This window comes from Podarcis raffonei, chromosome 16 (assembly GCF_027172205.1).
Source record: "Podarcis raffonei isolate rPodRaf1 chromosome 16, rPodRaf1.pri, whole genome shotgun sequence".
Taxonomy (NCBI): domain Eukaryota; kingdom Metazoa; phylum Chordata; class Lepidosauria; order Squamata; family Lacertidae; genus Podarcis; species Podarcis raffonei.
Genome location: NC_070617.1, coordinates 24151414 through 24172714, shown reverse-complemented (window position 1 = coordinate 24172714; position 21301 = coordinate 24151414). Strand labels below are relative to the sequence as shown.

The following is a 21301-nucleotide window of genomic DNA, read 5'->3' as shown; positions in this document are numbered from 1 at the left end:
CAGGACTTCTAGAAATCTCAAGTCTTACAGAAGAGAGTAGATTTTGTGATTCTGTTACTGTCCTAATAATAGTTTCTGAAGACACTCGGCAAGCATCTGACCCACCATATACCATCCTTGGAAGCTGCACTACATGTAAGTCATTCCTCTTCCATTGGTCCTAGGCAAATCAGAAACTTCCGGTGTGGCCTCATTCTCTCAGTCCCTCTCTTGCATGCAACCCAAAGTGGCCTTGAGCCCAAGCGCTGCCTCTCTGAGACTCCCACGCACCCAAGGCAGAGTGCTTTGCTGTGTTTCTGATCAAGCCGCATCACATGATGCCTCAAGGACTCCAAGCAATGCTGCATCATGGAACTCATCTTTTCGTCTCCAGAGCCACAAAGTAGGATGATTAATAGCCTTGGAGGAGAAGCCAGGTGCTCAGATACACTTACATCAACAGGCGATGCATGTCCTAGTTTCCCTCTCTCCAACTGAAATGAAAAATGCAGGCACAACCTCTGAAAACAAATTGTGCCGTGTGGCTACTCAAACAAGTTTTGAGCACCAGACTGCCTATGAATCAGAACATAACACTGTAAGAACGGCCCTCCTGGATCAGGCCAATGGTTCATCTAGTCCAACATCCTGTTTTTACAGTGGCCGCCCAGATACGTGTGGGAAACCCACAAGCAGGGTCTGAGCACAACAGCACTCTCCCCGCTTGTGATTCCCAACAACTGGTATTCAGAGGCATACTGCCTCCAACAGTGGAGATATAACAGAAAGCTTAGCTGATATCACAACATCCTCACTACCGGTGCTAGAAACTCAGATTTATAAGATAGACACGAAATGGTTCCTTAAACCAAGGTTACGGTTGCCAAAACAGAATGCCTAGTTGCCATTTGGGGGCAAGACGACTCTAAGTCTTATTTTTTTAAGGATGGGCCAACTGTGATCAATTCTCAGTTAAACACCTGGCTAGTTCAGATGACAACCTTGAGCTAGGTTAGGAGCTTTGAGAACTTGAAGAAGAAAGGTCACTTGAACCAGGGACAGTCCATATATTTTGGCCTATTCCAACCTCTTTTTCTTAATGCACTTGCTCAGGCTGCACAGAAAAAGCAATTTGGTTCAACAGATTCATTGTGATTGTAAAGATAAAATACAACTGATAGAATACTACAGGACAGGATATTAATGTGTGGAAACAATCCAGATCCAATGATCCCCATATGGTGATGTCAGGCGACATCCTGGCACCCAGACATCTTCACTTGGCCACAAGTGGTCGAAAGCTAGGTGCAAAATGCGCCTGGCTGATTTCGAACACTGCTCACTAAACTCCTACCACAAGAACCAAGGAGCACAAAAGGAAATTTATATACAAGACAGCAATGTGGGTTTTGCAGAATGCTTTGAATTGCGTGCTGCTCAAATTGCACCTTCACTGCTGCTCCCTTTGCTGCACTGGGGGGAAATCACAGTGCTGCCTTGGAGTTATGTGTGGACAGTTGCTTTGAGCTTCTCTCCAAACAAACCACAAGCAAGAAGTCAAGGTGTGCCTGGGGGTAAACAAACCACAAGCACTGATTTGCACATAATGCAACATCCACAGCTGTCGTTTCCTTCCAACTCAGAAAATAGAGTTTGTCAGGATTTGAGCAGCATGCAGGTAGGTAGCATGCTGCTTATTCATAGTCAGCCACAGTTTTCCTAGTATATGGTTTATCATTATATGTGAACAGAGCTATTCAAATACAACTTGGTTCTTTGCTTGATAAAAATATTATTGTTACTGTTATTACAATAAGTCGTAGAGTTCAGAAGGTGGCAATACAAGACAAGCATTATGTAGAATCAAACCAAATAAAAAGAATGCATGAGCTGGTGGCAACTGGTTCAGGCTGGGGGTTACAAAAACAAAGGCCTGCTGTCCTTAATATAAAAAAGGGCAGCCTGAGTTGGCCCACCTACATGCCCAAGTATCTTCGAGGTGGGGTTGAACTATTCCTAACCCTGCAACAATTATTCCCGGAATGCAATTTTGTAAGGCCAGTGCTTTTAAAACTAAGTATACATTACTTCACATGCGTTTTAAAGTTGTTGGCATCCATTTTTCTTGAGAGACCATTAATGGAGTGTTCCTCTGGGGGTGACGTCAAACCTTCCTTGGGGCGCAAGCCTGGGCAGTGTGTATGGAGGTCCCTCCTTTTGACCTCACTGATGTGGTCCAAAGGAAAGGAAAGCAATACGTTTGGTACCAGCTTGGCTACAGGAGTTGCCAGAAGGAGGCATACAGGGCGTCACCCAACCGTCTTAAGGATGCCATTCTGGATTTGTGTAGGGTTTACTCCTTGGTCTTTTCTTCTCCTGAAGATATCCCACAAGGCAGCAGCGATTTAAGGTCAGAGTTTTCCTTCTCTGAGACGGGCTACCTTTCCCTGGTGGACGAGCCACACTGGCCCCTCACTTCCCTGTGCAAAAACAGTCTTCTTTACCATTGGACCTACTCTTGGTCTTGCCAGCTCAATCCGCCAGAACTTGTCTTTGCATGCAAGGGAAGTCCCCAATTCACTGAAGGTTTGAGACCCATCAGCCACCCTCACCTGGTTTAGCCGGCCAGTCGAAGCCAGATGTTGTACTATGACTGTTACGACAGATGTAATTCCTAAATTCATTGTTTGAATGCTGTTAGTGGAAGAACGCATAAAAAAAATCAAGTGCACATCATAGCTCAGGGTCATGCAACATGGTGCCCACCCAATATTGCTGGACTTTGACTCCCATCATCCCATCATGCTGATTGGGGCTGATGGGAGCTGGAAGTCCAACAACAACTGGAGGGTGCCACAATGACTTCCCATATCCTACACTTTGTAGATTTTACATTCACAGAAGATTCTTGCAGCATAAAGCAGACAGAGGAACATTCTGCACTTTTATTCCTAGTTACTGGATTTATTTCCTGCCAAAACAGCCCAGGGCAGCAAGCAAGATCCACCATTTTTTAACGAAACAAAAACATCCTGAAACCGTAAACACATTCTAAAACCAATTACAGTCATCTAAAGGCAACTGCAGTCAGAAACATTCCAAAATAAGTTTCAGGTAAAAAACCCACATCTTTCCATCAAGGGATCTGGGGGTTTGTCAGTCACCAAAGGTCTAGAAATGTTTTCCTAGTGATGAAGACGGGGCACTTTGCTAGGGAGTCATTCCATAATTGGGGAACTACCAGTTTCAATTGCTGAAGACTTCTTTTCCCCACCTGCGAACTGCTTTGACCACAAATGCAGTATATAAAAAAACTGATTGTTATGACGTTCTGACCTTTTTCCCTGGGTGTCTGATGGGGCTCCAAATTGTCTCTGACAATCCTGCTTGTCTTCACCACCACATGTAGCAATTATATTTTTATAACTTGCTGATCTGGCAACTCAGCTGAGAGGGAAATAGGCATGTATTTATATTTGCACAATCGGCTTCTAGTTGACAATGCTGTAAAAGTAACACAGTGAGTTTTTCATTCTACATTTGTGTTTCCATTCCTCTAGCAGAATTATTAATTTGTATGGGGTTTTGTCTTAAAGAACAAATATTATAGTAATCACACCAACACCTCACCTAAGTTCTGCAAAAGTTACAGCAAGATTTATCAAAAAGCAACAAAGAAGGTTGAAGTTACTTAAAAGGCTTAACTAAATATCCCAGAAAGGCAAATTAAGTTTTTCAATGGTTCTGTGTAAACTCTGGTGCCTCTGCCTCTCCCACAACTTGCAAAATGAGAACAATGCAAAAGAAAAATAAAATAAAATCATACTCAATTTGCTTAAATTGCAAAGTTGCAGTGGGCACTTTATAGCAGAGATGCAAAAAACGCTTAACCTTAAACAACAACTTATTCACTATACTCTTCAAGTATTCTTACAAAAGCTCAAGCCACAGTAGGTTGATCTTTATAAGGTGCCACGAGACTCTTCGTTGCTGCAGCAGTCAAACAAGGCTGCTTTTCTTATACATGCTTATGAAAATAAAATGCACACCAAACATCTTGCAGATGAAAAGGTTGCTAACTTGTAGACATACTTACAGCATCATATTAATCTCATCGCTGCTTAAGACACTCTTTCCAAAACACATAGTGTTTAAGACACTTTTCCCATATAAAGCAGAATATCCATAAAACAAATTTGCAGAGTTTACTGGATTTAACAGAGTTTACTGGATTTATTAATTTCTGAGAAAAATACAGCTCATTCCTGTAGTTTTGCCAAAGGCAGATCTAGAGTCTATTGCAGCCTTTTCCAACCTGGTGTCCTCCAGATGTTTTAGCCTACAAATGCTATGAGTCCTACTTAGGGATGGTGAGTGATGTAATCCAAAACATCTGAAAAGCAGCAGATTGATTAAAAGTTTTAACACCACTGGACGTGACTTTACCATTATAGAGTTCACACTGTCCAAGAGCCACTTCAGCATCTACTGCAGAAAGTGTTTCAAGAATACCATAGGCCAATACAGGGATAATCTGAAACAGCTCTATAAATTCACTTCCCTCCTCTCCCTTTTTCAGAGAAATTCCACCAGCACTATATATTGCGCAATCTTGTGCACACCGACCCCTCTCGCTCTCCTGGCTTCAAGGATAATCGCCTAAAGCCTCCAGAGTGCGGCAGGAGCTCCCACTGCGCTCTGGAGCCTTCGGGTTCCTTCGGGTTTCCTTTCCTCCGTTTCTCCTGCCGCTTCGCTGAAGGGGCGCTGCGCAGAGAGGGGGAGAATTTTTTTTCTTGTTCTCCCCCTCTAAAACAAGGTGCGTCCTATGGTCGGGTGCGCCCTATAGAGTGAAAAATACGGTACTTTGCTCCACAACATTAAAACTCACCTGTCCCTTGCACTAATGGGTAGAGAACTGAATATAGCCCTACTGTTCCCTTGCAAACCAGGGAGAGAAATCATGGTTTGAAGTGGGTCTGCATTTCCCACCCTACATGAGCTCTTCCATTTATTATCCATTATTATCCAGTATATATTTTGGTAGAGGAACGTAATGAAGAGAAACTATCGAAGCTTCAAATTTTCTTGATGCATTCTTAACCTGTTCTGTGCCCAATATCTGCTGTCATTTGAACCTTCTCTTCATATTGCATTGTTCTATTTCATCAGTCCTTGTTGGACCTAGACATATAAATATACAGGAATATGTATGTAGACTGCTTCACTTCCAAGCAGATGCAGTGAAAGCTGCCTTAACAACAGACCAATAAGCACACTACAGTTTGTTCACACCAAGCACTGGGATGCCCCATTCTGGACCAACTGTAGTTTCTAAAACATTTCAAGGGAAACCCATCTAGTGAGAACATTACGGTAAATCCAGGACACAAACAGGGGCCCTAGCACCCAGGAGTGCTCCAACAAGACATAATCAATTTCTCCCTCATAGCTCCTTTGTCCTCATAATCTCAGTGAAGACAGGAATTTCCTGTTCATTCAAATGAGTGAAGGTTGCCCTTAAGTATGGCCTTTTATTTATAGCCACTGTATGCCTGAGCTCTACATGTGTGTAGAACGTTATGGTAGGGAAATTCCACCTACCCAGTCACAAAACAAAGTCATAAAAATGGGCAGAACAAGAGACTTGAGAACAAAACATTCTTGGGGGAAATGGGGAGGGGAGGAGGCAACTAGCCTCTTCTACATGCAGTCCACAAAAAACAATCAATGCACTGGCTATTTTTAGGATGCTTCTGAGAAATGCACCCTTTTCCTGCACCTTTTCCAATGTGAACCCACCTGCAGAAACCTTCCATTATAAAACTTGTCACCACTTTTGCAGCAGGGACAAAAGTCCCATTCTGGGACAGAGCTATAAATGACAAATAAATGTTGCTTGTAGACAAAATGCAGGCAGTAGCATATTCATCCTAAAGAATTCTCTTAACCCATCTTCAGTGACAGGTACTGGTGTGGTTGCTCAAGAGTAAACAGGCAAGACTCCGACCTGTCTTTTCCAGGCTTTATTCTTGGAGCGAACTATTTACAGTGAAGAGTGCCGTAAGTTCATGTCTGGCTCAATCACTAGCAGAATCTGGGAGTGGCCGGTCTTTGTACCTCCCCCAGCATAAAAGTCACGTCACCCCCAGACTTTTCCACCCCTCCCTGCGCCGAAGCCTACTGCGCACAATGGGCGCTGGCAAGGGCGTACTTCCCGCCTCTCCGGTTTGCTCAGGCTCGGTGTTGGGGCTCTTCCTAGCATCCCCTGGTCCCTGCACCTCTTCTCCACTGGAGGTAGGGCATTCCTCCTCACTGGAAAAGGATTTTTTCGGAGGCTCCCTATAACACGACTGCCCTTCCGTCTCTCCCCTCTGAGCTGATGGCAGTTCCCTGACATTCAGGTTAATGTATTTGAAATAAGTTATCCAATAGCACATGAGCTCTGGGCTTAAGCTTCTTGTCTCATCTCAAGTACTTGGTTTATTAAATGGCAAATGACAGATCATGACTGTCAAATATGAAATTAAGTTTCCTATACAAAGGACTGCTGTACTGTACAGCAGAGCTCAGAAGGAGAACCCAATTGTGGGAAGCTGCCCTAAATGTTGCCCCTTCCAATGTCTCCAAAAAGCAGTGGAAATTAGGGACAATGTTTAAGGTAGCCTTGAGCAACCAGGTGCCCTGCCGCTGTTTGAGGCTACAATTCCCACTATCTACTGTTGAGCAAAAGAGCCCTCACTACAATTACATCTGGCTGCAGGCCAATTTGAAGAATGTAAGTAGAATGAATTTCATCCATTTACTTTCTGGTTTGTTCATAAAAAAGTATTTATATTACACCATTCACCTGAAAAGTATTTATTTACTCGCTTACGTTTATAATCCGTCTTTCTCCCATCATGGAATCCACAGAGGCCTACATGTGGTTTTCAGGCAATCATCCATCCAAGCACTGACTACACCTGGACCTACTTAGATTCAGCAAGATGGTGCTCCTATGTGTCGTTCAAACTATACTCTGGGGCTTCAATAAGAATAAATGTTGAGAAAGCATTTCCAAGCAGAAACCCTGAGCACCAGGGCGACTTCAAAACTTGCATAAATAAGGAACTAAGAAAAGGGCATGTTGCCCTATGACTTTTTTTTCTTTTTAAGCAAAATGTGGCACTGAACACTCATTGCTTAGCATGCATGGATGATTTTAAGGGTTGGTGTGCTGCCAGCAGCCCATAAAAATGTACTCTGTGATCCTGGAGATAGTACAGAAACATCCAGCTCCACCTATGCCTTATAATGCTTCCCTGACAGCAGCATCAGAAGAGGGTTCTGGTAAGAGGAACCAGTTGCCACATTTCTCATGAATGACTCCATGCCCACAGATGTAAGCATTCCATTGCCCAAATCATCCTTCCCACAGCAATGCCTCAGCTGCCTCATCCTAAATTTGACCATGCACAACTTCAGCTGCTGCAGCCCTGGTTGCTTCCTTAGCCTCCACTTCCAGATATCGCCTCTCTTTTCCTTCAAATACCTCCTCAGAAGCAGCCACAAAGCCACAAAGCAGTGATGCAGGTTGAGAGGCTTAAGACATCAGACCACAGGGTCCACCTGTCTAAACAGGCTGGCAATGGCTCTCCAGGGATTCAGAGAAGATTCTCTCCCCGCCTTACCTGGAGAAGCCAGGGACTGAAGCTGGGATTGTCTGCATTTATTCAATTTATATACCACCCTTTATCCAACACATTACAGAACATCAGTGACAATAAAACATAATAAAAAGAATACTGACAGACAGCCTAAAAATAAAATAGTCATCATAATAACAGTCCTCTCTTTCACACTTTTACAGGCCATAGATTATTTAATAGCTATAGAATTGGGTAAAGAGGAATGTTTTTCCCTAGTTCCTAAAGGCATAAAATGATGGTGCCAGGCGATCCTCTTTGGGGAGAGCATTCCACAATCAGGGAGAAAGAGCCCGTTCTCTTGTTGCCATCCTCACACAGCACAGAACCTATATGGAGGGAACAAAGTGAACTTAATTCATTGACACACTGTTTTCATTGCACAGCATCCCCTTGCACACTCGTCTCTACTCATTTCAGAATGAAGCTTCCACAGTACAAGAGTACAGAACAGTCTCCTCCATCAACACACACACACACTCTCCAGATGTTTTGGACCACAACTCTCATCTGAACATAGAACATGACACAGTGTAGGCGCAGTTTGCTGCCAAACAACAGCAGAGCTGCCAAAATCAATCAGGTTATTGCTCTTGGTTTCTGGCAATGCAGAAATAAGGACTCAAGTAAGCAAACACCACTCAGCAGGCAACCATAATGCTGTATGGAATACAAAGGTGGGAAACCTCAAGCTCTCTACATCTGGCCCTAGCCATTCTTTGTCCGTGCCCCCACTTCACAGGACACTTCACAAATTTATAAAACATTTTTAGCAGTACAGTGGTACCTCGGGTTAAGTACTTAATTCGTTCCGGAGGTCCGTACTTAACCTGAAACTGTTCTTAACCTGAAGTACCACTTTAGCTAATGGGGCCTCCTGCTGCTGCTGCGCTGCCAGAGCACAATTTCTGTTCTCATCCTGAAGCAAAGTTCTTAACCTGAAGCATTATTTCTGGGTTAGCAGAGTCTGTAACCTGAAGCGTCTGTAACCTGAAGCGTATGTAACTTGAAGCGTATGTAACCCGAGGTACCACTGTACAAGGTAAAAACAAAATGCAAAATGTAGAAGCTTTTTTTTAAAAAAAAACTTCTATAAACTCTGAAATAGTAAAGCCATTTAGAAAGTATAAAAATATTTAACATTGTTTCTAAGAACGTAAGAAGAGCCCACTGGATTAGGCCTGTGGCCCATCCAGGCCAGCATCCTGTTCTCACAGGGACATAACCAAATGTCTATGAGAAACCCTCAGAGCACAAGAGCATTTCCCCACCCCATCCCACCCTGTTTCGGTTTTCAGCAACTGATATTCAGAACCATTACCGCCTCCAGCCATTGTACATTCTACAGAAGTACAACTAAAATCCCATATTTGACTAGGTCACACCTCGAGGATAGCCTTTGATAACACCTCCTTCTTGCCTGGATGGTGAAAGGAGGAATATGTGCATACGAGTGTGTATGCTTAAGGAGTGTGCGGCTGGAAAAAAGTCTACTGTACAAAGGTGTCACATCCATTGCCAAACTCACTTCAACTCCCGACTCTGTCCATTATTTGCATGTGGCCCCTGGAATGTTCCCCATGAGGGAATGTGGACCTCCGGCTGAAAAAGCTGCTCTTCACCCAAAAACAGAACACAGACACACATTCTTGAAATTCAGTCCGCTTGTGTTTAATTTCTATGCTTAAGCTAACAAGAGAGTCCACTGTTTTGGTAACACTTAACAAGGTTGTTTTCCAGAACTGACAACTTAATTGCACCTACTCAATACACTGCTCAAAAGGACTAATTTCAATGAATATGAAGTTAATGGAGTAGGATGGTAGCTCTGACGTGAATATATATGCATGGCAGCTTCATGAAACTTCCAAGTCTAGGTCCTTCAGTAATTCTTTGTCCAAATCATGGATCATAAAATTGTCAGGTTGGAAGGGACACCAAGGGATGCAGCAATGCAGGAATCACAGCTAAAGAATCCCCAACAGACGGCCATCCAACCTCTGTTTACTTTTGTTTCACTTCTTCAAAAAGAATACAAAAGCAAAAGTAACAAAACAAAACAAAATTTCCTCTTAGACTGAGAAAAAGAAAGAAATGAAATTGTTGGTACTGGGTACCAATGCAGCACTACCTCGATTTTCCCTCAAGCACTAAACTAGGTCGAAAAAGATATTTGGTCAAATATTGCCAAAGCCCTAACATACATACTCTTATAAGCAATTGTTAAGCTAGCTATTACTGTTAAAATGAAATTTATTTTTCTTTAAATTACAATGAATTGTTGTAGTGTTCTTGGACAGGATTTCTATAAATATGAATGATTCACTCAGCTGTTGTTCTTTGGCTTCTATCCTAGAATACCAGGATCAGTCAGCCTACAGTTACAATTTTTTAAAAAAGGAAATAGTTGGATAGCTCAGTTGCTTAGAGCGTGGTGCTGATAATGCCAAGGTCACAGGTTCAATCCCCGTAAGGAACAGCTGCATATTCCTGCATTGCTGGGGGTTGGACTAGATGATCCTCAGGGTCCCTTCCAACTCTATGATTACAAAAGCAAAGCAACATGAAGTCTTGTTTAAAAAGAAACACAGTTCAGTGGTGGATCATCTGTTTTGCATGCATAAGGTCTCAGGTTCAATTTCCAGGTAGGGCTGGAAGAAACTTGTATCTGAAACAAAGAGCTGCTGCCCGTCAGTGCAGAAAATATTGAGTAAGATGGACCAATACTCTGACTCAACAAAAAACAGCTTCCTGCATTCCTAAGTCAGGCGTGAGAACCTATGACCCATCCAGAGATGTTGCTGGACTGCAAGAACTACTCATTTTTAATGCATTTACTTTACTCACATTTACAGGCAAAATCTTCTTTAAAACATGCTCAGCATTATACTCCCTGCTTCACATGTTACGCCCCTGAGCTGAGGTGTATTATGTTGGGAAGATTAATAATAATGAACACTGAGGGACCAGAAAACTCTGAACATATGGAAGAATGGGACGGAAGAAGGTCAAATGTGTTTCTAAGATAGGTACTCCCATGAATGAGTTCACCATTTACCCCCATTGAAGTTATGTAACATAGAAACATCTTGCAAAGTTTCCCAGTGTATAATTACAGTTGCTATGGCAACATGTTTTTATATGAATTTTAGTATGGAACTGGTAAGAACCACAGCAATATAATCCTTATGTTAAGAGACAGAAAGGGAATAAGAGGCACCTAAAATTGTACACAGTCTTATGGGCACCTTGAAGACTAACCAATTTATAATGGCAGAACCCAGCAGTAGTCAACCTGAAGTCCTCTCAAATGCTGTTGGGTATCTTCCATAATCACTGACAGGAGATATTCAGCAGTTGGTCATGTTGGCTGGGGATTACACAAGTTAGCAGTCCAAAAACACCTAGAGGGCATCACATTTGCTACACCAAGCATAAGCTTTCATGAACAACAGTCCACTTTTTTCATAAGTTGCATGAAGAGCTCTCTTGAGATGCAGATAAATAAATGTATACTTGGGTGATGACATGGTAAAAAGCAAGGTCAGGGGAAAATGAAATGCAGAAAAGTACAGATGGTTATTGTTTAATTACATAAAACTGGTAACTCACAGAACAGTTTTCTGATACAGACACCCTAGCATTAGTTAGCCAATTAATACACATAACTGTCTCCATTCAATTCACAATGCAATGTAACCCTTGGCGTTTTTTAATGCACGAGTTTCCAGTTTCCCTTTGAAGCTCAGTCTCTAAAAACACCATGCTAACTGAACCATAACCACCATTCATTCTGGTCAAAAGAGGACAGAACTCATGCGTGTAATAAATATTCTGGTGTACAGTAGGAGATCATGAACTGCAGCTCTTGGAAGAAGGCCACTTCCTGATGCAAGCCTCCCCAGTAAACAATTGCTTACGCTGCCTTTTAGAACATCAGTGACAGGCCTTGCAATGTAAAGACAATGGACACAACCAGTCACAACATCCCCATATGTGGCTGCTGCAACCACATCTGATCTAGGGCAAGACTCCCACTCTCATCAGTCCCTGCCAGCGTGACCAATGGTCACAGATTATGGGAGTTGTAGCCCAACATCTAGAGTGCAACACATTTACTCCTAATTTAAAGAAATAAAGGCTAGACAGGAGCTCAAGCAAAGCTGCAGGTTTCAAATGAAAGATTGCTTTGCAAGGGCACAGCATTAGAAATTACACTACAAGGCACTGAAGTTAAAATATCTCTGTGATTGTTAGTCTACAAACAAAGCCCCTTTGTAGTTTCTCAATCCAGCTGGCAGGCAAGTGCTGGTCACATGAAACCAAAATGGGGAGGTTTCCAGGACTACATTTCAGGGAGAGTGGCTGGCTTTGTAGTCAGCGGCTACTGCTAAACACTGACCTGGTCCACGTGTCATGTTAAACAATTGATAAAGTTTACCTATGGTATAAACACAAATGAGAAGCATGCTCAAAAGTCCCCCACTTTGCACCTCCCCTACGCCAGGTGAGGTCACCATGCACCAGGAGCAACAAAACATAAAACCATAGCTCATCATGTTGTCTAAACCCAGGCTCTAAGTTCTGCTCTGAGCCCCATCCAAGTTTCTGTCATTGGCTTATAAAATTCTAATACCTTGGGGTCCCAAGGTACATGACAGAGTGCATCAGCCTCACCATTTAGGACAAGTATAGCCAACATGGTGCCTGTTAAACGTTGGACTACAATTCCCATCATCCCTGATAATGGGCCATGCTTGCTGGGGTTGATGGGAGTTACAGTCCCAGAACATATGGAGGGTACAACAGTGGCTACTTCTAATGTAGATCATGGGAGGAGGTTCTTCTTAGGGCCTTTCTAAGTGGAAATCCTTAAGGAAAATGTCCCGGGTTGAGAGCCTTCTTGGTTGTGGGACCCTCTTTATGGACCTCCATGCCTCTGGAGGGCCAGTTACTTGGGTGGTTAAGGGAACCTTCAATTTGTAGAATAGTCTGTATGAAATGCTTCATCGTGCTGCTGTATTAAGATCAGCGATGTTTGTTTAGTTTTTAAATGTTCTTCCATTGTGTATTTTATATTATTTGTGAACCACTTCAAGATTTTCTAAATTAAGAGCGGCACATAAATGGGCTTAATAAACATATATACAGTCATACCTCATGTTACGTTCACTTCATGTTATGTTCTTTCAGGTTACGTCCCGCGGCAACCCAGAAGTACTGGAAAGGGTTACTTCCGGGTTTTGCCAGTCTCGCATGCGCAGAATGACATCACGCACATGTGCAGAAGCAGCAAATTGCAACCCGCGCATGCGTAGATGCACCGCTGCAGGTTGCACTCTTTTCATGTTGCGAACAGGCCTATGGAACGGATCCCGTTCGTAACCAGAGGTACCACTGTAAACAGATGTTAATGGCTACTTCGGTATCCAGGCTCCAAGAACACTACTCCCCATGTACCTCAGGCATGGCCACTGTTGCTAACCCTACAGGAGAGACATGAAAATAGTAACTCTGGTGTCTTTATGGGGCTTCTTGGCTTCACCTCCAAATGTTGGCGCCCTGGAAGGGGGATATCCATCACTCCAGTCATCTCCAATGATTCCAGGGCATGTTTTCTGGGGAGAACACAGGGAAGCCTCTCCTTACAGCACATATCCCTCCATGGTGGTTCTTCAATTCTCCCTTTTCTTTATTGTTATTTTTCTAAAGCACTGCAAAATTCAGCAGTCAGGTTGCTCACCAGAGCACGATGTTCTGAGCACATAACACCAATCCCAGCCTGACTGCACTGGGACCAATCTGAAGTGCTGGTTTTCACCTATAAAACCTTATACCTCAAAGACCACCTCTCCCCATATGACCTTGCAATCATCATATGAGGCCCTTCTCTATGTGCCCCCTCCACTCCTAGGGTTGGCAACAGGAGTATGGGCCTTTTCAGTGGTGGCTCTCGGTTGGTGGAATGCTCTCCCCAAGGGATGCTTGCCTGAGGGCACTACAATTACATAGCTTTAGGTGCCAGGCAGAAAGTATTTCTTTTTCGGCAGGCCTTCAATTCTTAATTAGCTGTGGCCTCCTTGAGGAGGTGGCAAGTTTTACTCCTGTCCTTTCAAAGGAGGTTGTCTTTTAGATTTTTCTTTTCTTTTTCTTTTATGACAGTTTTAATGTACGTGTTTCTTTGTTTATATATATTGTAAGTCATTTTGAGTTACCTTGGTTAAAAAACGACCAATAAATTTAAATAATAATAATGAAGAACTCATGCTCACAGCCTACCCCAGGCTTTTTTTCCTCATTTGTGGTTGTACCAACTTGGATTTGCCTGCTCTCTTGCTGCCATGTCACAGATTTTGCCCGATTAATAATGCACACTTCTACCAAGGTCTTGTTTCAATTTTCTGTAGCGTATCAAGCACATATTGCAATCCTGCCAGGGTGCATGTACTTGCTTGTCAACATTTGGCAAGTTGTCCGCTATAAATACTATCGCAGCACATTCTTGAATTTTTGCAAAGGCAAATATAGCTGCACTTGAGGACATTAGCTACGCGGGGCCAGGCACAGCCGGAGGATTCCTTCAAGGACTGCAGTTGGCACAAAGGACGTTTCTTAAGATGAATTATGCAAAATAGTTCCAGACAAAGTCAACGTGCTGCTTATTGGGGTTCTCATTTCAGATGGCTATCTGAGCTCTAAATCATGCTGCTAAGTTCACTGACATTGTGCTTGTGTGAGATGCTGTTCTGTAAGCAACCCTACTAATCGAAGACCCACCCAAACAGAAAGCATTATGAAACTTTCCGTGGAATATGATTGGTTAATAGGTTATGGGTGAGCTAGAGGAGTAGCGGCACTTTCCTTGAGTGAGAATAAAAAGGCTAGTTAGACACTCTTTTTTCTGTTCACCTGATACACTGACGACGCGACAGGAGTCAAGAATACAAGAGTCCTACCTGCATTTGGCCCGTGGGAAAGACTTCTGAAAATCTCCATCAGTTGCAGAGATATTGACTTCACTGGGAAATATTTCAGCTGGTCTATTGGGTTAAATAAACTGTGTCTGCACTCTTTTGCATTTCCTTGTTAACAAGGCGTTCTACCTCCTACACACACCAAATTTGCTGTAAATCATGGTGGCTAATCTCTTGCTGAACTACAACACCCCTGGCCCTTGGCCATGTTTGCTGGGCCTGATGGGAGCTGAAGTCCAACGCCACCTGGGAGCCACAGGTTTGCCACCCTTACTGCCCAAAGAAGGGTGCTTGTCCCAATGCATTATTGAATTAAGGTTTTCAGCAAGCACTATAGAAAGCCACACAGGAAAGAGGAACATACAGCTGCAATTCAGCAGTGTTGACTGATGCTTAGAAATGGCAGCTCTCGATATTGCCAAGTGTGGCGTAGTGGTTAGAATGTCGCACTAGCAACTGGGAGACCAGGACTGAACTCCTCACAGAGGCATAAAGCCACCTGGGTGATCCTGGGCCATTCATTGTCTCTCAGCCTAATCTACCTCACAAGGTTGTTGTGAAAATAAAATGGAGAGTGAGAAGCACATATCCATTTGGAGCTGTTTGGAGGCAAGGTGTAAATGTAAAGATGAGTATAAGAACAAATTGCTCTGGGCTTCCTGCATTTTTCTTACTTTCCTAGCTACAAAGTTCTGCCTATTCAGAAAAGGGAAACCAACATGATCAAGGAGCTGGAAAAACTCCTATATGAGGAAAGATTGCGGCATTTTTATTTAAAGAACAAACAAGAAGCTGCAAAACAGAAGTGTATACAATTATCCACGGAAAAAGTGGGTAGAGAAAGGTATTGCTCTCTGCCTCATAGCACTAGAACTGGTGGATATCCAAAGAGGTTGAACATTGGAAGATTCAGGACAGGCAAAAGAAAGTCCTTCTTCCTGCAGCACTTAGCTTAACCATGGAATCAGCTCCCACAATAAATAGTGACAGCCGCCAGTTTGGGCAGCTTTAAAAGAGGAATACAGAATACTTGGAGGATATGGCCAACTATGGCTACTAGTCACAACCGGCATACTGTGCCTCCACAGTCAGAGGCAGTTTGTTTCTGAATGCCAGCTGCTGGAAAAACTAAGGGTGTGAGGAGAGTTTGGCTGCTGCTCCCAGGTCCTGCTTGTGGGTTTCGCACAGATGTCAGTCTAGCCACTGTGAGAACAGGATGCTGGACTAGATGGGCCACTGGCTTGATTCAACACAGCTCTTCTTATGTTATTATGACATTCTCAAGTCTTTGAAAACAAACCTGTTTACATTTGCTACTCAGCTCAGGGAAAGGTCATTCTCAAACCAGTATGCAGTCTCAATATTTAATGCTGGCAATTTGATTAGCAGCAAAGCAGTGTTCTCTCACCTAGTGTGTGTGTTAAATGGGAAAATAGCTTGGGGCTCTGTTCTGTACAAGAGGTTTTTGATTTCCAATGCATCTGAAGTGTTGACCAGGAACACTTTCTCTATAAAACATATTAAAGCCCTGCAGGACACAATAAGTATGAAAGCTTGCGCTGTGTTCTAGGAATCCTGCCTGGAGAGCGAGGATTTTCACCTGAAGCATCAATAAAAGTTATTAAAGGCTAGATAGAGGTAAGTTGATATATTTCTTTCTGATAAAAACTTTTTATTGCTTTTATCTATCATGTTCCTGGTCCTAAACACTTCACCTATGAAAGAAACAAGATCATGAATTCACTGAAACAAATAATTCATGGGGAAATTAATTCATGGGAATCCCAAGCTGGAAGAAAGCTATTGCAATTTGCTCCTGCTAGCAGGGCTTCCAGAGGAGAAACTGGTTGGCCACTGTAAAAACAAGATATAGGGCTAGATGGGCCTTTGGCCTGACCCAGCAGGGCTCTTCTTGTGTTATTGACACAGGGATGCCCCTTAAGCTGTCAGACAGAAAACATTCCCCAAAATTTTATGCTCTCACAAGTTACACTAAGTGCAAAAGCAATAAAAGAAATACAATCAGTAAAACCACATTCATGTGAGATACCTAGGTAAATAATATAGAAGCATAATCATGCTTAAAAACTGACTTTATGCATCACATCTCTCCACCTCTAAAATCCTGACAAAAGTTATGCTTCTTCACCTGATGCATTTGTTTTGGTGCTAAAGTTCATCGATTCCAATGGTTCTATACTCTAAGTAGGACTAATATCAGATACAACCCATAGCCACTCAAGAGTGTAGCAGTTAAGAACCATTTCTACCCCAAAACAGAGGTAAAAGGGACCCCTGACCATTAGGTCCAGTTGTGACCGACTCTGGGGTTGCAGCGCTCCTCTCGCTTTATTGGCCGAGGGAGCGTACAGCTTCCAGGTCATGTGGCCAGCATGACTAAGCCGCTTCTGGCAAACCAGAGCAGCACACGGAAACACTGTTTACCTTCCTGCCAGAGTGGTACCTATTTATCTACTTGCACTTTGACGTGCTTTCAAGCTGCTAGGTTGGCAGAAGCAGGGACCAAGCGACAGGAGCTCACCCCGTCGCGGGGATTCGAGCCGCCAACCTTCTGATCGGCAAGTCCTAGGCTCTGTGGTTTAACCCACAGCGCCACCCGCGCCCCCAAAATAGAGGTGCAGGGATGCAAATTCCCCTTGACTTCTCTCTATCACAAACAAAAGCCATTAGTGGTATATGGAAAAAGCAATCAGCCACCTGAAGGCAGGAAGTTATAAAACTGTTCAATGCAGTCATTTTACAAATGCTGCTTATTCCATTCAACAGGCTTAGGGAAGCTTACAACACAGTACTAAAAATATAAGTATCAACAGAATAAGCCACTGCTCCGCACCAAGCAAAGCCTGAATAAAAGCAGCTTGAAATGTCTGGTCTATGTTATAAACCTGTCATTTCACAATATAAAGTGGATGGTTTGGTGCGAATCCAGAATCTAAGAGTCTGTGATTGTTGCCAAGTAAAGTGCAACGTATTTTTCCACCCACTGATCCAAAAGTGCTAATACATGAAACAAAGCAATGAGTAAATGAGTAAGTTGACTTGAGCAGCAAGTCACCTGACAACGTTAGCCAACCTTACCTGTGCCTGTTATCCAGACAAGCCAAAGACCGCAGACAATTTTATTGATTCTGTTCAGTTTTAACATTTGTTGCGGATGCCACAAGAGCACTACATGAACTGAAAGGCAGGATATAAATATTTAAGCAATAATTTGTTATTTATTTCCTTTCAGACTTTGCCTATACAATACTCATTTGGCTATTTCACAAAAGTAAACTAGAAGCATTCTTCATTCAAGATGTTTTTGGAGAACCACTGCCAACATGCATCTGGGAAGACAATTTTCCTGTTGTATAAGAAGCCTTGCGTTCCCAGCAGCCGTCACTGGTGCAACAGGAAACAAACTTGTATTTAAATACTTATATCTGACAAAAGAGTGCCTATTCTTCTCACACTAAGCAAGAAGACAGAACAATACCATTGCAACTTTCTACTAAAGGCCTAGAAGACCATAGTGTGGAAATGACCACAACTCCAAAACATAAAGAAGGCACCAAGTTTCCAAAAGCTGGACCCACAGCTTCCAGCCTAACCTTTCAGATTACAAGAATTCAGAAATTCATACAGCATTAAATTGATTAAGTAGTACAGTTTTACACTGGAAGTCGAACGGAATCCATTCCACTTCCAAAACCAAAGTGTGGCTTCTGATTGGCTGCAGGAAGCTCCGGAAGTCGTGGTGGACATTCGGCCTCCAAAAATAGTTCGCAAACTGGAACACTCACTTCCGGGTTTGCAGAGTTCGGGAGCCAAAACATTCAAGAACGAAGCTGTTCGAAAACCAAGGTACGACTGTACTCATTAGCAAATTAGGTTAAACTAAACCTAATCAATAATTGAAAGCAGTTCTCTTCTTAGGCAAGAAATTAGCATGGCAAACGCATTACCTGCGGAACCTTCTATTCTTATCAGAGAGAGAACTATCACTACCATCTGAATTTCATGGTCTTTGTCCTTTGTCGCCATTGTTTATAACCCATTTTTCCTCTGTGTGCATCTGACCAAGTGAGCTTTCACCCAAAAAGGTTTATGCCACAGATCTCTTGTAAGCCTGTTTTTGCAAAAACAAAAAATACCCTTTCTCTGGAAATTGAGCACAAAGATACTGCTCCCGTCTTCCCCGTTCTCATTGTATCCTCCCCCCTTTTTTCTTGTATTTGTTTTGTTACCCTGCCACTCCCCTCCCTTCCCTGTTTTCCCAGCTGCTGAAGCTTAGACCATAAACTCCTGCAGGCAGGAACTAGTTTCTTCTTGTTACTGTTCTTGTTACTGTTATTGCAAAGTGCCTTCACCTGAAGCGCTAAAAACACCAGGAATTTTCAGGATGATCCCTCCACTAACACAACTGGTACTCTGACTGCAGCTACTAATTCAACAGACAAGAGACCTACATTGAAGGCATGTTTTACAGTGTGGTGGGACACACTACCACATGCTGCTTGTAGAAACTGCACTACTCCATCTTTCATTTGTCACAATTCAGACAGTAGCTGAGCATGCAGGCAAACAAACGCAGCGTTAACACAATTTCCCAAAAAGGTATAGGAGCCTGCCTTATACTACATCAGATCATCTAGCTCAGTCCTGTCAATACTGACTGACAGCAACTCTCGTTTCAGTCAGGGGTCATTCTCAGACCTACCTGGAGTTGCTGCTGGGGACTGAGCCTTGGACCTTTTGCCTGCAAAGCACATGCTCTAACAGTGAGCTGCCTACAACACTTCCCCTATTATAGAAGGCAGCTTTATATGGAGTCAGGTCATTGGCCCACACAGCTTTGCACTGCCTACACTGAGTGGCAGCAGCTCTCTAAAATTTCAGAAAGGGAGCTTCTCCTAGCCCTACCTCGTGATGCCAGGGATTGAAGGGGACATTCTGCATGTAAAGCAGGTGCTCTACCATTGAGCTATGGCCATTGATTCCTGCATTGCAGGGGGTTGAAATAGATGACCCTTGGGGTCCCTTCCAACTCTACAATCCTAGACACATTGGTCCATCTAAGTCAGTACTGTTTGCACTGACTGGCAGTGACTCTCCGTGATTTTAGAGAGGAGTCTCTCCTAGTCCTACCTACACAGGCCAGGGATTGCACCTGGGACTTTTTGCACGCAAATTAGATGCTCTACCATCGAACTAAGGATCACAGATAACACTCTGGATGGCAGGTTGTTGCTGGTGAGTTATTGGGGGTGGGAGCAGCAGCAGTATTCGGAAATCATCTGAGTTATCCTAGCAGCTGTACAGCACCCATGTCACACGACCACGACCCCCCTCTCTCGAGTGCTATACTGTACATTAGACAGTCAGCGTTGCCGTAATACTACTAGTAACGGGCCACGTCGACTTCTCCTACTCCCTAGTCTGCAGCAGCGCAGTACTCGCGCGCCCCACAAGCGCCTGCCCCCCCTTTAACAACTACCACACTGCCCCTAAAGTTCGCGCACTCACAAACGTTAGCAAAGGAATGCCCGGGCAAAAAAAGTGTACCACGGTACCTGTAGTAGCTGAGCAGCCCGTTGCTAAGCACGAACCAGCGGCGCTGGTAGCCCTTCAGGTAGTTGGTCCACTTGAAGAGCCAGCCTTTGTACGTGTCGGGCCCGGGGCCGGCCGAGGTCGGGGTGGTCGCGGGGGTGGAGGGCAAGGGCCCCTCGAGGGTGGTGGCGCCGGCCAGGCTCATGGCGACGAGGAGGGCGGGGGGAGGAGGAGGGCGGCGAGGGGGCTGCTTGCAGGCCAGGCAAGGGACGGCGCTGAGCAGGGAGACCAGCCCGCGGGTGCCGGCGCTGCACAGCGGCGCGGCTGCCTTCCCCATAGGCGACGCCGCCGCTGAGGCTGCGCCCGGCCGCTCCTCCTCCTGGCTGCTTCGCCTCAGCGCCGCCGCCAGGGCTAGCGAGGAGGCGGGGCCGCGCGACACGTGACGGCGGCAGGCCGCGCCCCTCCGCTCCTGGCCATGTGACGCGCCACCCCACCCGAGGGAGCGTCACGCCGCTACGACAGCGGCGCCCCGCGTTCTGTTCTTTCCCCTCTCCTACGGCGAGGGCGCCGAACCCCTCCCGGATCACGTGCGCCTCGTCTGCGAGGTTCGTCGGGCTGCCGGAGGGTCGGAGATCTCGCGGGAGTTGTGTGGAAGGCGGAGGGCGGGGAGTAGAAAGGGGGCGGGGCCGGCAAGGGGCCAATCAAGGAATAGGGATGCGGACGCCGCTTGATTAGAATAAAAAAAGGCGGGAAACTGCGCGAGGCTCAACGGTTCGCTGTCCAGGTGGAGGCGCCGGCGGCCATTTTGCCACGCTGTTACCTCAGGTGACAGGGCGGCAAAAGCTTCGTCTGGCGACGTGGCCAAGACGACGCAAGGGAAAGCTTATATCAAAAAAAATTTCGATATATGTCATTTATTACACATTTATATATAAAGAGCCCTAAATCCAGTCAGTTTTAAACAAAACAGTCGCTGCCCTCAGGGTTACAATCTAGAAAAGGGAAAAGGAACGCAGTCGGGAACGGATTAATCCATTTTGCATTACTTTCTATGGGAAAGCGCACCTTGGTTTTGGAACGCTTTGGTTTTGGAACAGACTTCTGGAATGG

General features: G+C 44.3%; 1 protein-coding gene across 1 annotated transcript in view; it reads right to left on the bottom strand.

The window, feature by feature from the left end:
- OSBP2 (oxysterol binding protein 2) overlaps nucleotides 1-20796 on the bottom strand; it is a 172328-nt gene extending 151532 nt beyond the window's left edge. The window contains exon 1 of the mRNA XM_053369437.1: nucleotides 20215-20796. Coding sequence (XP_053225412.1) covers nucleotides 20215-20528 — 314 coding nt within the window. The 5' untranslated portion in view covers nucleotides 20529-20796. The remainder of the gene's footprint in view (nucleotides 1-20214) is intronic.
- Between the last annotated feature and the right edge of the window lie 505 nt (nucleotides 20797-21301).